At 32.9% G+C, this 14,596-nt stretch overlaps 2 protein-coding genes across 4 annotated transcripts; both read right to left on the reverse strand.

Annotated features, from left to right (window-relative positions):
- Positions 1 to 602: 602 nt before the first annotated feature.
- Positions 603 to 4,964, reverse strand: LOC7477057 (protein WVD2-like 7). Of its 3 annotated transcripts, none has more exons than XM_024610017.2 (8): positions 4,446 to 4,964; positions 2,831 to 3,721; positions 2,627 to 2,688; positions 2,480 to 2,551; positions 2,086 to 2,188; positions 1,924 to 1,998; positions 1,536 to 1,646; positions 603 to 1,139 (listed from the first exon to the last, which is right to left on the reverse strand). In XM_024610017.2, the coding sequence occupies exons 1-8, from the start codon at positions 4,512 to 4,514 to the stop codon at positions 924 to 926; spliced, it is 1,599 nt and encodes a 532-aa protein (XP_024465785.2). In that variant the 5' UTR covers positions 4,515 to 4,964; the 3' UTR covers positions 603 to 923. The 3 variants fall into 3 exon arrangements, with proteins under 3 accessions (XP_024465785.2, XP_052312133.1, XP_002314567.4); XM_052456173.1 differs by having other exon boundaries at positions 1,924 to 1,989; positions 2,480 to 2,554; positions 4,446 to 4,963; XM_002314531.4 differs by having other exon boundaries at positions 2,480 to 2,554; positions 4,446 to 4,961.
- A 6,088-nt stretch (positions 4,965 to 11,052) lies between these two features.
- LOC7460724 (small heat shock protein, chloroplastic) lies at positions 11,053 to 12,295 on the reverse strand. Its single transcript, XM_002314530.4, has 2 exons — positions 11,791 to 12,295; positions 11,053 to 11,695 (listed from the first exon to the last, which is right to left on the reverse strand). The coding sequence occupies exons 1-2, from the start codon at positions 12,032 to 12,034 to the stop codon at positions 11,217 to 11,219; spliced, it is 723 nt and encodes a 240-aa protein (XP_002314566.2). The 5' UTR covers positions 12,035 to 12,295; the 3' UTR covers positions 11,053 to 11,216.
- Positions 12,296 to 14,596: the final 2,301 nt, after the last annotated feature.

The following is a 14,596-nucleotide window of genomic DNA, read 5'->3' on the forward strand; positions in this document are numbered from 1 at the left end:
GGATGGTGGTCATTTGGCTAAGAGCATAGTATGTCTAGGGTTTAGGAGTGCTAGATCTATGTTAAAGATGAACAATATATTTTTTTTTAGTTGTAATGAGAAAGGCTAAAGGTTTTTTTATCAAGTCTACATCAATAGTTAATTCTGATTCAATACAAGCCTTAATAGATTAATTAATTGATTAATTAATTGTAAGAATAATTAAAAGTCTATGCTCTAATACTAAAGTTGATGTAGGACAATAAATAAATAAAATAAAGCTGGGAAAAAAAGAAATAAGCCAAGAATTAAAAGTAATGAATGAAAATCCAAGAAAAAAAGAGAGTTTAGAGGAGGATTAATTTGTGATTTTTATTCAATTCATTAAAATTATCTTACAAATTGAATAAAAAATATATAAATAGTATAATCCTAAAATATCTATTTATTAGAGTTAGCCCATTAATTAAAATTATATAACATAAATAGCCAAAATAAATAAAACAAAAACAATAAAATAGGCTCAATATTCCAAAAGTTGCTGGAGGGTAAATTTTTGTTGTCTCCGTCTATGAACTTGCAGCATGTCAGGGAACAATAGTGCCAACCTTTTCAACGTGGAGTGAAAGAATAATGCCTTCTATTCTATTGTCAAACCTCTAATTTATTACAACATATTGCCAAAACTATTAACGTCCACAAAGAAACAGAAAAAAGAACTGGTATAAAAATGCTACTTGATGTTGAAAGCAGCCCTCAACAAAAAATACAAACTCCCCATCAATAATACCCCCCTAATCTAAATTCCGCTGCCTTCAGTGGATTATTTTCCTTCTGTAGAGTGTAATTATAAATGATGCAAATCTTCACAATCACTAGCTGGGTTGATCAATTCTTCAAAAGAAATACAGTGCGGATGTTCATGGCACCCTCACTTTAGGAGCTCACCACAGGATATTTGGAGAAGCATTCTCAAGTGCTTTCTTCTTTGGTAGCAAGTTGACAGGGCAAGTTGAGCTATGGTTACTTTTCTGTATAAAAGGCTTGGAAGTTTCAGCATTGACTGAAGGTCTTTGATGAAGTTGAAGACTTGCTTCCCGTACCGCATTGGGGGTTGACTTCCTTCCAAGTTTTGGTGATTGAGGTCGTGTCAGAGGGATCTGCAAAACATGATTGATCTGTAAGACTAAAAAAGTAATGCATCTAAGCCCAGATCTTGAACAGTATCTCTACTTGTTTTCACCCCTGGCCCTATGAAAAGGGAAAACCTTCTCCTCCACGGAAGAAATACAGGAAGGATCAGATTTTCCGTGATTAAACTTCTCAAGTAGGCCAACGTAGGAAGTTATTTCCAATGACTGAACTTCTAGATTATACCTACTTAGCAAGTTCGTTTTCAAATTTCATAGTATTAGGTTCTTCTAACTGTTAAGCTTATGCCATAACAGTTCTAAATTACAAATTACAGCAAAATTTAGCTTCTCGATGCACCTCCCATTGACCATGAAGTCAACTTTATCATATTGAGAAGTTGGGGAAATAGATATAAGACGAACCTTCTTCATTGAATTGTATGGAGAATGTAATCCACGATGCAAGTCATCACTTGGTTTCCCTCTGAAGACAGCACTCTGTCTTAGTTTCTTAAGGTCATGCTCTGCCTTCTCCTGGACAACATTAACGGGAAAGATAACTTTTTGAAATTGACTTTATCAAGAAAAAGGATAAAATTGAAGTCCACAGTTGTAAACAGAAAACAAGTTCTAAAAAGAAAATATTGCATGGATTTGACAACAAGTTTGTAAAAAAAAAGGATTTTGGCTTATATTTCAAAAATACCAAAAATTTTGGTTGGAATCATTGGGTACCAAAGGAAACTGATCATTTTAACAGTGGTAACTCACACCACCGTACGAACACTACAATAAAGTTATGTGAGATGACCTTAGGTCTTGCATGCAGATGCTTTTTTTCTGTGTCCTCCTTTGCATTGTTTTTCTCTCCTAGCTTCTGAAAGAACTAGAACAGCCAGTAAAACGAGATATCAAAACCATGACATTATTGCAAGTAAGGAATTAATAGAAAAACTACAGAGATTAATCTTGCCTCTTTTCGTTTTGCCACTCTTTCTTCACTTCTAAAGCTAAATGGAGAGGATATAAGTGGAGGTCGTGATTTGCTTCCTTTTGCACTTGATGATTTCGAGCAGCTGTAGTTCTATAAGTTTAGAATAACGTTGAAACATAGGAAAAATGGTGCTTCTCTGTTCTAGTTACTAATTATTCATTCTCCATGTGGAATGAGCAATCAAGATGAAGAATGCAAGACTGCCACAAACTTAAAATTTAATTTTATGTTTTCAGCTATGAACATAAATTATCAATGATGCATTCAGTGTGTTATACTCTCTAGTTCAGTAGAAGCAAACATGACTGTGGCATGAGTAACATGGTACAGACAAAAAAGAACCATTCAGGAAACCCAGGAGCAAAGTCCTTACTCTGAAGAGAGGGTCTGTGATATTTCACCAGGTGTAATTTTTCCTGAAACTGACTTGTTGAGCTCTGACTTACTTCTGCGAGGATAAACTGTGTCAATGATAACAATTAGAGAGGGCCAGCTACTTGTGTTTGTAGAGACAAAATACCTTCTATCTTGTGAATGCCGAAATATTAAAGGAAGAAGCTTTGATACACCATGAACAGATCCCTGCAGTTTAGACAAAATTCATCTTGGTGGGTTACAAGATTCTTACTGGTGTGAGTAATAATTGAAGTGTGTGCACACATGAGTGTCTATACTGCATAAAATGATTAGCATCAAATAATCATGGTATGAGGAATGGAGATACCCTGGTTGGATTTTCTGGAGTAGCGGACCTGTCTTTAGATACTCTGACATAACTTTTGTTGGTGTCTTGCAAGCGAGAAGCAAAATTGATTGACACATGGATAGATTTTGAAGTTGCTCTCTTTTCACCCACCAATTCTCCAGCAGACTTCTTACTGTTTGGAGTAGCATTTAGTCTTGTGGAACTTGACAGTTTGGCAGAAGACTTAGGAAGTTTCGATGCTCTACTCTGACTCAATGAGTTTGATAAAGAACTCATTTGCCTTTTATTATTTGGTAAAGCTACATTCTCCATTTCAGCAGCTTCCTGATTGGGATGGTTGTTTACCTTATTGGGCATCTTCTCTTCTGGCATGGCCACAATAATGTCACAGTCGTCAGCATTTTCAATCTGCTTTGAATTTGCCACGTGAATAGAGTTTTCCACCTCAACATTCTTTTCTTCTACCACTTCATCTCCTTCCACCTTTGCATTTTGTGAATTATCCATTCGACCATCAGCATAAAATGCATTTGCATCAGAAGAATGAACTAGGCCAGCATCAAAAATCCCCTCATCTTGTTCATTGATGATCACTTCATTGGTTGCTTTAGAAAACTCCAAATTAACATGAGAAATGCTGGGAGCCTTGTCTGCAGCTTCTACTTCAGGAACATCCTTAGATGCGGCGTTTGCTTGCTCAAGCAAGGCTGCTGCTTTCATGGCTGCCCTCTTCTTGTAATAAGCCTCGAAATATGCCTTCTTCTGGGCAACAGAACCTGGCTTGGAAAACTGCTCAACTTCTTCTAAGAAGCGATTGTGACTAAAGGTTGACCACTTCTCCCAAGCCAAAGATTCTGACATAAATCTCCCGAACGAGATTGATTCAGTCAGGGCTAGAATGGGATTGCCCTGAAACTCAAAAATATTTTACATGTTTGCTCAGTGATTTCTTTAATGCAACTCATTATTATCTATTTCAAACCAATGATATCCATAAAACAATTAACACAAAATGCAAAGAAACTCCAGAGACTCGGTGTCTTCTTTATTAACTGAAACAAAAAAGAGCCATAATCTTGATGAATGCCAGATATATTAAAAAAAGCCATACTCAAGTCCAAAAGAAGTTTCAACAATGGAAAGAAAAAAGGCAATCATCAACACGAGGATGTCCGAAAATGAGATTTAACGAAAGCCAATCAAGGCTGCATTTAATCAAATATATGCAATTCTCCGGAAAATATTAGCAGTTACGGAAAATAAAAGGAGAGCTTAAATTACTTTCGTTTCAAGTGTTCAAAGCATTGAACAAAATCAAGAACAGCAGTAATTAATTCAATAAAAACGAGTAAATCCTCAAAGCATTATGGTCTGTTTGACAACCCAAAAAGCAAAAGGAAAATGAGCAACAGAATCTCACAACAGCCATTTTTCCATTTCACCAAAAACCCCAGTAGTCATAATTTTTTCAAGATGTCTCAATATCACAGGCAAAATCACAACAATTGAAGCAAAACCCACAAAAGATCGCTAAAAACAACACCAAAACAGAAAAACCATTCCTTCAAACCCCAGAGCATGATAAGACAAGACATGAAAAAAATAATAAAGCAATAAAGCTTGAAGGACTAACCTCTTTGGCTTCTCTGGAAGCACTAGATGGATGAGAAAAAGATCTCATAAGACAAGCTGATTCTCCCATTTTTCTTTTATCTATCTATACAAAGAAAGCGAATCCCACAAACAAAAATACTCTCTTTTTTATTCAAAACCCTTTTCGCTACCGACAGCAGGTACGTAGAGCTTATCTTAGTTTTAGTTTAGTTTATGGCAGAGTCAATCTCTGGTCTCCCTTTAAAATATGAAAATCAGGGTCTAGGCTCAAATGGGTCCATCTCATTTCATGTCTTGCAGGCAACAAAGGCAAGATGAGAGCGTAAGAGGCAACTCAGTTCTTCTGCAGAGAAAGGGAACCTTCTTCCTCTGTCAGCGAGTGAGTGAGCGAAGAGACCGTTGTTGTTGTTGGGTTGCCTTTCTTTCACTTACTCTTAACAAAGAAAAGACTGAATCTTTATATTTTGATTGATGGATAGATTTCTTGGGGACCTACCTGAAAGAAGCTCCTAACGTCTAGTTTCACTTCTAGAAAAGCAATCATGTGAGAGAGGGGGAAGGTGACAGATAAACAGAATCTGATGGATTTTATTTATGTTCAGTTTGGTTGAGTCCATTAATTTGAATTTGAAGGAAGGGGGGGATTATTAAAAATATTAAATATTTTTTTTAAAAAAAATATTTTTTATATATCATATCAAAACCTTTTAAAAACCAAAAAAATAATAATTCTAATCGAGAAGGTCACTTAGATCTCATTTAAAATTGAGATTGAAATTTTATTTTTTTTTTGTTAAAATTTGATTTTTTTTATTTTAAATTATTTTTTTTAGTGTTTTTAAATAGTTTTGATATGCTAATATCAAAAAACAATTTAAAAAAATATATATTATTTTAATATATTTTCAAGCGAAAAAAACTTTGAAAAACAACATCTATCATACTCTCAAACACTTTCTTAGAACTCGTTTGGTATTGTATTAACGGTTGTTATTCAAAGTGTTTTTCGCTTGAGAATGCATCGAATAATTTTTTTTTACATTAGCACATCAAATCTAAAAGCACCATAAAATATTAATTCGCAAAAAAAAAATAAAAAAATAATAATTTTTTTTCAAAAATATTTTTGAAATACAAAAACAAATAAGCTCATTAACAATAGTTTTTGTCTACAATTAGATAGTGTTTGTGATTGTGATAACGATAGTTTTTCAAAGTGTTTTTTACTTGGAAATATATTAAAATAATATATTTATTTATTTTTTAAAATTTATTTTTGACATTAGCTTGTCAAAATAATACAAAATCATAAAAAATAATTTAAAATTCAAAAATTCAAAACTTTTCATAAAATAATTTTAGAAAGCAAAAACTTATTATACTCTTTTAAGGCCTATATCAAGGGACCATGTTTAACGAATTAATTAATTAATTAAAAACTTTTTTATTTATTTTTTTCTAGATAATCATTTGCACTCCCTCCTTCACTCACTGGGTAGGGATTTTCTTCGTTATTGGTAGCCTCTCTCCTGTATTTTCATTGGCAGATAGTGATGCAGTCAACAATTTACTAAAGAATTAACAGAGAAACTTTATTAATATTATGGAAAGGAACATCTCTAAACAACACAATAGATAGATAAAACAAAGAAAACTAGAGTTTTTTAATGGTTTATTTATAGAAGCACTCATCTACCTAGTAATTGGTTATTATCTAAGGATAAAAAAGATATAGATAATTTAAATAAAAAGACATGTTTTCTTGTTTTTTTATTTTAAAATTATTTAAAAAAAGATTTATTTTTATATCTTTATCCTCTTTATTTTAACTTTTCTGTATATTTTATACTTATCCATTTTATTTTAAAATAATAATTAAATATAATATGTGTTTGGTATTGTGATATAATGAGAAATTTTATGGTGTTTAGAGAGTAACTAGTGGTATGATATTAATTACTTCTTTGACTTATTTTTTAAAAAAATAAGAACAATTAAGTGAGAGAAATCCTAGGTGGAGATATTCTTATCATTTTTTATGGGTTATGAGTTTCATTTATAGAAACAAAAAATTTCTACTGATAAAATTTCACCATGTGTCATTTTTATTTTATTTTATTACAAAAAAGGATAAAATAAAATAAAAATAAATGATATAAAAAATAAATAAGATTTTATATATTTATTGGTCAATGAAATGTTGATACATGAGATGATATATTGAAGATATCTTGTTATAAATACAAGATGTCATCGATAAAAATCAACTAATAAAATAATATCACATGGCATTGAAAAAAAAAACTTGAGAACCCCTATAAATCTCTATAAATAGAGGGTCTCACTTTAGACAAAAAGAAAAAGAATTCTTGGAGATACAAAATTTTTTTCAAGACAAACACTTCAAGCAAGGAAGCTCTTTCAAAACCTCTTAAGCCTCCTTCATCTACTCTTGAAGTTTACAAAGAACGAAGCTCTATTGGGTCAAGTCTAAACGTCTTATAAGAGTTCTTCAATGACACTTTGAAGATAAATCAAATGTACTCTTCAACGCATCAAATCACCAAATCTCGCCGCGCAATACACGCTCAAATTCACATTCTTGCAAAGCACATATCTTGGCTTAATTTCACAAATAAATCAAGTCACCACATATCAAATCCAAAGGAGGAATCAAAGGATTGTTTATTCTTTTGTAAGAATTTTTTAAATAGAGATTATACCTAGTCATATATTTTAATAAAATCAAATATTTGTAAACGTGTGCTTATCTAATTTCAGATACTTAAAATTGTGTTCATAATTTTCTAGCGACTCCACTGGGGAATCTCTACCTCACATCTCTTCCCTTTAAGAAAGAATTTTCAACAACCTCTCAATGATAACTAGAAAGAACATGATCACCATTGTCGCTTCCAAAAGCAATAAGGGTACTGATTCAAGTTGCCGACATGCTATTGAAGATTCTTCAACCTCGCCATTGAAAAGAAAAACCATCACTAAGTTGTATGCACAAACTAAGCCGATTCTTGAGCTAATGTCAACATCAAATGCAAAAAAAAGCACGAGAACTCGCTCTAAAAATAAAGTTACAAGTAACTCCACCATAAAAATCAAGTGGGGGCACATGAACTTTTCTTCGACACTCAATATGACTACTTCAGCAATTCTCTCATAAAGATCTCTCCATGTCGATCACCAAGTAAGGATTCGGGTTTTGGCACCATGTTATTGATGACGACTGAGACTACATTTTTGGAGGATCAAGTGGTTAACTTGACAAAACTCATCAATAAGCTTTCAACTTCACTCGAGGAAAAAGACCAAGAGATAACAAAGCTAATGAACAAACTTGAGAGCATGAATGAGCGAGACCAAATTTCGGTTACCAAGGCTTTGCAAATGGATCAAATAGATGTCATTGAGGATTCTATAATTGGAGCTATAAGGAATATTCATGGTATTACCAATGGCTTTTTCACCATGAATAAACTGAAAGAACTTATCAAGGAAGCCATCATGGACCAAGTAGAAAGCTCAGTTCAACCTTTATATTTTTATGTGAAGTCGTACACCCAAAAAATCAACATGCTTAAGATGCATTTGAGCTATCAACCACCAAAGTTTTGATAATTCAATGACAAAGAGAATCCTAGGCAACATATAGCTCATTTTATGGAGACTTGCAATATGTCAAAATTGATGGTGATCTCATGGTAAAACAATTCATTCATTCTTGAAAGACAATGTCTTTGACTGGTATATTAACTTGAAGTCTGGTTTAATTGATAGTTGAGAGAAATTGGAACATGAGTTTCTTAACTGCTTCTACAGTACTCGTCGTGTGGCTATCATGATTAAACTCACCAATACATGTCAATGGAAAAAGTAGATTGTCATCAACTATATTCATCGGTGGAGAAACCTTAGCCTCAACTTTAAAGATCGGCTTACCAAAACTTCTACGCTAGATATATGTATTCAAGTGATGCATTGGGGACTACACTACATATTACAAGGCATTAAACCAAAATCTTTTAAAGAATTGGCTACTCGAGTACACGATACGGAACTTAGCATTGCTGCAGCTGAAAACTTATCATTACCTATGCAAAAGCCCATGAGAAATAAGATTAAAGGTCATGGATTTGGAAAGAGTGCTCTAAAGATTGAGGGGAAACAATATTTTGTAATTAATTATGCTTCTATAAAGGTACCAACCAAAGTAAAAAAAAAATGATCGTACAACACTGATTACTTTTCAAAAAGGTAAAAGAAAGAAGTTAACCTTGAAAAGACGATAAGAAAAAAAGTATTCATTCCCTAACTCAGACATATCAAGAATGCTAGATGATTTACTCGAAGCAAATCTTTTCGAGCTACCAGAGTTGAAACGGTCCGAAAAAGTAAACCAAATGGACAATCCAAATTATTGCAAATATCATCGCTTGATCAATCATCCCGTGAAGAAGTGTCTTGTGTTGAAATACAAGATCATGAGGCTACATGAGAGTGTGTATATTTTTTTTTATGATGAAATAACATCTTCTAATATCACAACCATTGGAAATTTAGGTTCACACCAATCGCTCATAGCAGTAAGTTTCGACTCTTTTGAACTTATGATACTTGACGTTCTTTTGCTTACGAGCTTCACCACATCCTTGAGTCAAGCCTTATGTATAACCATTGTATAAAAAATTAGTAATGTGAATCCTGGCTCATCTAAGAATTGCAATAGTGAAGAACGAACTGTAGTCACTTGTAATAAAGGAAGAAAGAAGCGCACACGTATGAAATACTACTTTGATTAATTTAATAAGTATCACTTTAATATTTTTAAAATAAAATACTTTTTAAAACTCATCCAAAACAAAATCTACACACTCCTAAACACTCATATAATTTAGGATGGAGAATCACTTGTAGAAAAAAGGATCACTCCTTCTAAAGAACACGAGGTACAAGAAATTCTCCACTAGGTAAATGTTTCTATTTTCTTTCACTCATTCCCTTCCTATTCAATCAATAAAATAAAATATATTAAAACTCAAAAACACATTAACAATAAACTATAAGAGCTCACCAATTCATTGTTTCAATTATTATAACTACTCATCCAATAGAACCCAATAACACCATGTATTTTTTTTCATGTTATTTTTTTTATTTTTATCCTCATGTGCTAATTTTTTTCATGATTGCCTAAGTATTTTGTTTTTTGCTTGCTTGTCGAGGCCTTACTTAGTAAAAAAAAATCTTTTCATTGGTTTTGCACTCAATCTTGCAACAAACTATTTTGATTTTTTATATTCTAAAAGATTAAATCTAGAAGGATTGTAATTGACAATTAGAAAAAAAAAAAGTAGCCTTTAAAGAAAAAAGAACATGAAATTTAGTTGTGCAATCTAAAGGTGGAGAGAGAAAAAAAATAGTCATTGATGCCACGTAGTCAAGAAGTGGCCAGCACGTGCTACCTTAGAAGGAAGACCCTATCGAGACGAGTTCAAAGACAACAATGAAGACCGCCTTTAGATGTTGGAAGAAGCCACATGCACCATCCCAATATGGCAGCTCTTCTCACATGTTGGCACGTGCATTGCACGTGCTATATTTTTTTTACCCTTTTTGTTCATTCAATCTTATATTCTATATCAACTCTTTAATTGAATCTTGAATCTTATCATACTCAGCCCAAATCATCTTCTTTCAATATAGTCTTTGTTTCTCGAATAACTCTTTAATTTAGTGTTGAATTTGATCTGACTCAAGTCCAAAGAAGGCTCAACTAGGAAAAGAATAAAGAAATAAAAAGGAGAGAAACATTCACCCGATCGAGTTAGCTCACTATGGTTGTGTTCAATATGGGTCATGAATTTGGTGATTAACTCGAGTTGATAATGTGTGATCTATTATGTTATCATCTTAATATTAAAAAAAATCATCTTGATTTTTTTCAAGTTAACTCATATTTTTATTAATTATTTAGATTGTATTTTAACTCATTAAATTAATTCTGTCACGCTAGTTGTTTTTTAAAAAAAACTCTTAAAGACATTGTTGAGACCTGAATCCACGCCTACAACGTAAAGCTGACAGTCTTGAAGATTTAGTATTCAAAGCAGGAAATGTTAGAAATTTTCCCACGTAAATTCATAGAGACTTAGACTCACTGCATCATCAAATAGGTTATGGGTGATATATTATCAATTTTTTTTTACCTCTTATATTTTTTTATGGTTTTTCTAAGTATTTATTGAAGATAAAGTTAATTTAGCCTAGATCTAACCAGAAATGAAAATTTTTTATCGAATCTGTATCACATGATCGTATACAATCAATTTTGAGAGTTTCACAAGAGAATTGTTATTCAATTATTTGTCATTACACAACAAGTTTCATTCATCATACCATATGATTAAGGATCAATCAATTGTCATGCTGCTTAAATTTTGTAATTTATTAATTATCGAGAGGAGGAGTACCTTTTACACATATGTTGTAATCAAAATTCTAAACCATTGTCTTCAAGACTCTATTTAGTTTGTGGCGATCAATTTCCACAACTTTCATCATAGTTTTGATCTTATCTATCTGTTTATTGCCATCCATTTTCAGAGGTGATAAAAATGAAAAATGCATGAAAATCTGAATTTCATCTTCAAGATTCATAGCAGAAGTTCTTCTACCAACTGTTCTTTCAATCTACAATTTTCATCCACAAAACTTAAAACATAAGCTGACACCAGAGGAAAGAAGAAGGACAAGCGAGGAGCCACTTTCTAAGCAATCACTGAACATTGATATCATGAATCTTGGCAGTGGCACTAGCTTTAGGTATAGTTATATACAAAACCCCATCTTTAACTTCAGCAGTGATCTTCTCAAATTGAATATTCTCTGGCAGAGCAATTCTACTGCTATACCTGCCATAACTCTTTGCAGACCACTCTCCCTCCTCTTCTTCTCCATTCTCTACGCCATTCACCGTCTTCTGGGGCACCTTCTCAGCCTTAACAACGAGCATCTTCTCCTCAACCCAAACTTTCACATCTTCTTTAGTCATTCCTGGCATATCAAACCTCATCTTGTACTCATCTTCACCCTCTTTTATCTCCCATGGTGTCCTTCCTCTGCTGTACCCACTCCCCTCTACAGGTAATGGTGATGGCCACCTACCTGAGTAGACAAATGGGTCCTCCATCACCCTCTCCATTGTCTCCATCATCTGCTGCACTGTTCTTGCAGTAGGAAACCTGTCCCATAACCCTGCCAGGAAAGAAACCAACAAATTCAGTGAGCGTCTCAAGGTTTCTTACCTCCTAGTTTGAATATTGTATGGGATATAGTTATTGATTGATTACCTATTGGTGCAGCAGGGGCCACTCTTTTCTTGTGTTGAGATTGTTGAGGGTTCTTCCTGGCTCTCTGCAAGTGGTCAAGATTCTCTCTGCTCTCTGCTGCCATGGCCTTCATGTTGTTGTTGCTCTTGTGGTTGTGGTTGTAGCTAAATGCTATGCCATGAAGGTTTCTTGAAGAAGCACCCTTCATTGATGGCAGAGGAAGAGAGAGGCTTAAATTTGACAGTGCGTGAGACATTTTGATCATTGCTCAAGAAATATAGCTATTGATCAGCGGAGATTTCCAATTGGCCGTCGATGTCAAGCAATCAAGATGGGTAAAAAACTGAAACTTGTGAGGAATTTATCGGAAGAGGATAATGGATGGAGTGATACTTAAAGGAAAGAGCAGAAATTTCTGGAGAACGTTATGTGACAAGGAGGTATGGAATTGGGAGCTGCAGGGATTTCGGTAATCTTCTGGAGTTCTCCAGAAAGTTTTTTTTTTTGGCTGAGATCATGACTGGGCCAAAGATTAACGAAGTGACATCTTAACCCTTTCCTTTGCCCAATGTCTGCCCTAACAATTTTTTATTTTAAATTGATTATTTAAGGAATAATGTTTTATTACTGTGAATTTATTCAACATTTTATCTAGGTATTTCAGTATATTTTAATAAGTGTTTTTTTTTTATATTTTTTGATTTTGACTACAAAAATATATTTAGATTAGCTTTTGTACACAAAAAAACAAGTTCTTGTATATTCTAAAAAATAAATTCATATAGCATTAGATTAAGGTTTTTTTATTGCTTACAAAAAAGATGTTTGAATTAAAGGTTTTTAATAAGATGGAGAAAACATTACGCTTTATTACCCATTTTGGGCAGCATGAATGGATCATTTTGATTATTATTTTTTTTATTAAAATATTTTTTTATGATACTAATATTGTTGTTATTAAAGTTTTAATATTTTATTGAGATCTTTTTTTTTCTCTCTCTTATCTTTTTTTTATTGTAATTTATGTTAGTTTTTTAAATAATTTATTTGAAAAGTTTTGTTTCACGCGACATCTTAAAATATTGTGTTTCAAGATCTTGCACAAAACTTTTCTATTTCACCAAAAATGTTTTAAACTATGTTACTTTATTATATTTTTTTAATGCAGTATAAAGACATGATATGAATAATATAAAATCATTATCATTTTAGAATATTCCGATGCTTTTTTAGTACAAAACAGGGGTAATATAAACTTTCCAATTTGGTAGAAAAAAAGAAAAATTATTGTGAGCATTTTATAGTTTGGTCTTTTGTTTACTATGCAATCTAGTTCTATCTAGTTTTTAATTTTTTTTTATTAATATCGGTGTCCAAGCTAGCTTGCGCGTACCTCGATTAATCTTACAGGCCCTGAAATTAGCAAACATGTAAGCTTCCAGTGATCATCATATTAGCAATTATGAGGCTCGAACCTGAAATCACAGAGAAAACAAATTTCTTGATCTCAAACTCTTACCACTGGATCTAGTAGCAGATGTTATAGCATGGAAAATAACTATTACCTCAAAACTCTTTCTTTCTCTTTATGCTAACCTTTTTTTCTTTCTTGTGCTCTCTCTGTCAAACACAAATCTAAAAAGAAAAAAAAAAACAAACCCTCTCTCTTACACGACCATTGACATGAAAAAACAACAAAAAAAACATCTGTTTTTGAGTTGATTTGGTGCTACAACTTTTGAGTTTTCTTCAGGGAAGGGTTTGACCGGGTTTTGATCGAGTGTTTCGGGTATGATTTGTGGTCCAAATCAATTGGATTCCGAGTTTAAACTAAGGCAAATGGAGGTTGTAAAATTGATTGGGTTTCAAGTTAGAAAAGGTGTGGTTTCCGGTTAGATTCAAGGTTAAATTACTTACGAAGAACAAGGGTTTTGGCAGAGCGATCTGCGATGTTAGTGACTATGAAGAGTGAATAGGGATGAAATAGGCGAAGAGATAATAAAGAATATGTTGGAGGTGAATGACAACTCTAACGAATGTGGGTGTGTATATATATTGCCTTAAATCTCCCAATTTTTCTTGTTCATTCTCCGCGAGAGAACTGCAATTCTTAACAGTGTAGTGAGTTCATATAAATGTTTTTTGTTTAGTCGAATCAAGTACTGATATTTTTGAGTCATCGCCTGTCATTAGCTTTGGTGGACTGTGGACTGTGGACTGTTTTAGCTGGAGACAGATATGGGCATATTAATGTGGGCTAGTTTCTTGAAAAAAAAACAAAGAAATTGTGCGCAGATAATCAAGCATGACAGATTTGATTCTTTGGATTTAATGGCATCATTTCACCATTAAGATTATCCGGGAAAAAAAGAACAAAGAAGAAAAGGAGAGATGCGGTGGATATCATAGTTTTTTTTTTTTTTTGGACCTGATCTAGTGGTCGGTCCGGGTTTTAGGTTTTGACCGGGTTATTGGGTTGCCCGGGTTAAATTTTTTTTAAAAAAATCAAAACGACGTCGTTGTAGTAAAAAAAAGTCAATGGGTTGTAACCGGATTTTTTATTAGATCTCCAAGTCAACCTATCAAGTCAGCCGGATCACACCAAGTTTTTTTTTTCCTGTTTTTTTAACCTGATTCGACCCGTCAAGTTCGATCGAATTTTAAAATTATAATGGAGATGGTAATTAACGATAGAAAAGGATGGGGAGATGGCTGCTTTTTTTTTTCTATTTTTTTTCATGCTTTTTAAAAATACTTTTATTGTTTTTAGTTTTTTATTTTTTAATTATTATTTTAAATATTATGATAATTTTATAAATAAATAAAT

Source organism: Populus trichocarpa, chromosome 10 (assembly GCF_000002775.5).
Source record: "Populus trichocarpa isolate Nisqually-1 chromosome 10, P.trichocarpa_v4.1, whole genome shotgun sequence".
In the NCBI taxonomy this organism is placed as follows: domain Eukaryota; kingdom Viridiplantae; phylum Streptophyta; class Magnoliopsida; order Malpighiales; family Salicaceae; genus Populus; species Populus trichocarpa.

Bases quoted from the DNA above. Each gene is read 5' to 3' on its own strand.
- LOC7477057 (XM_002314531.4), bottom strand. From the start codon at position 4,514: ATGGGAGAATCAGCTTGTCTTATGAGATCTTTTTCTCATCCATCTAGT. The intron at 1,647-1,923 runs GTCATCTCACAT...AATGTTGTCCAG, and splicing joins ATCTGCATGCAAGACCTAAG to GAGAAGGCAGAGCATGACCT. The intron at 1,140-1,535 runs GTTCGTCTTATA...CATGTTTTGCAG, and splicing joins CATACAATTCAATGAAGAAG to ATCCCTCTGACACGACCTCA.
- LOC7460724 (XM_002314530.4), bottom strand. From the start codon at position 12,034: ATGATCAAAATGTCTCACGCACTGTCAAATTTAAGCCTCTCTCTTCCT. The intron at 11,696-11,790 runs GTAATCAATCAA...CTTTCCTGGCAG, and splicing joins GGCCCCTGCTGCACCAATAG to GGTTATGGGACAGGTTTCCT.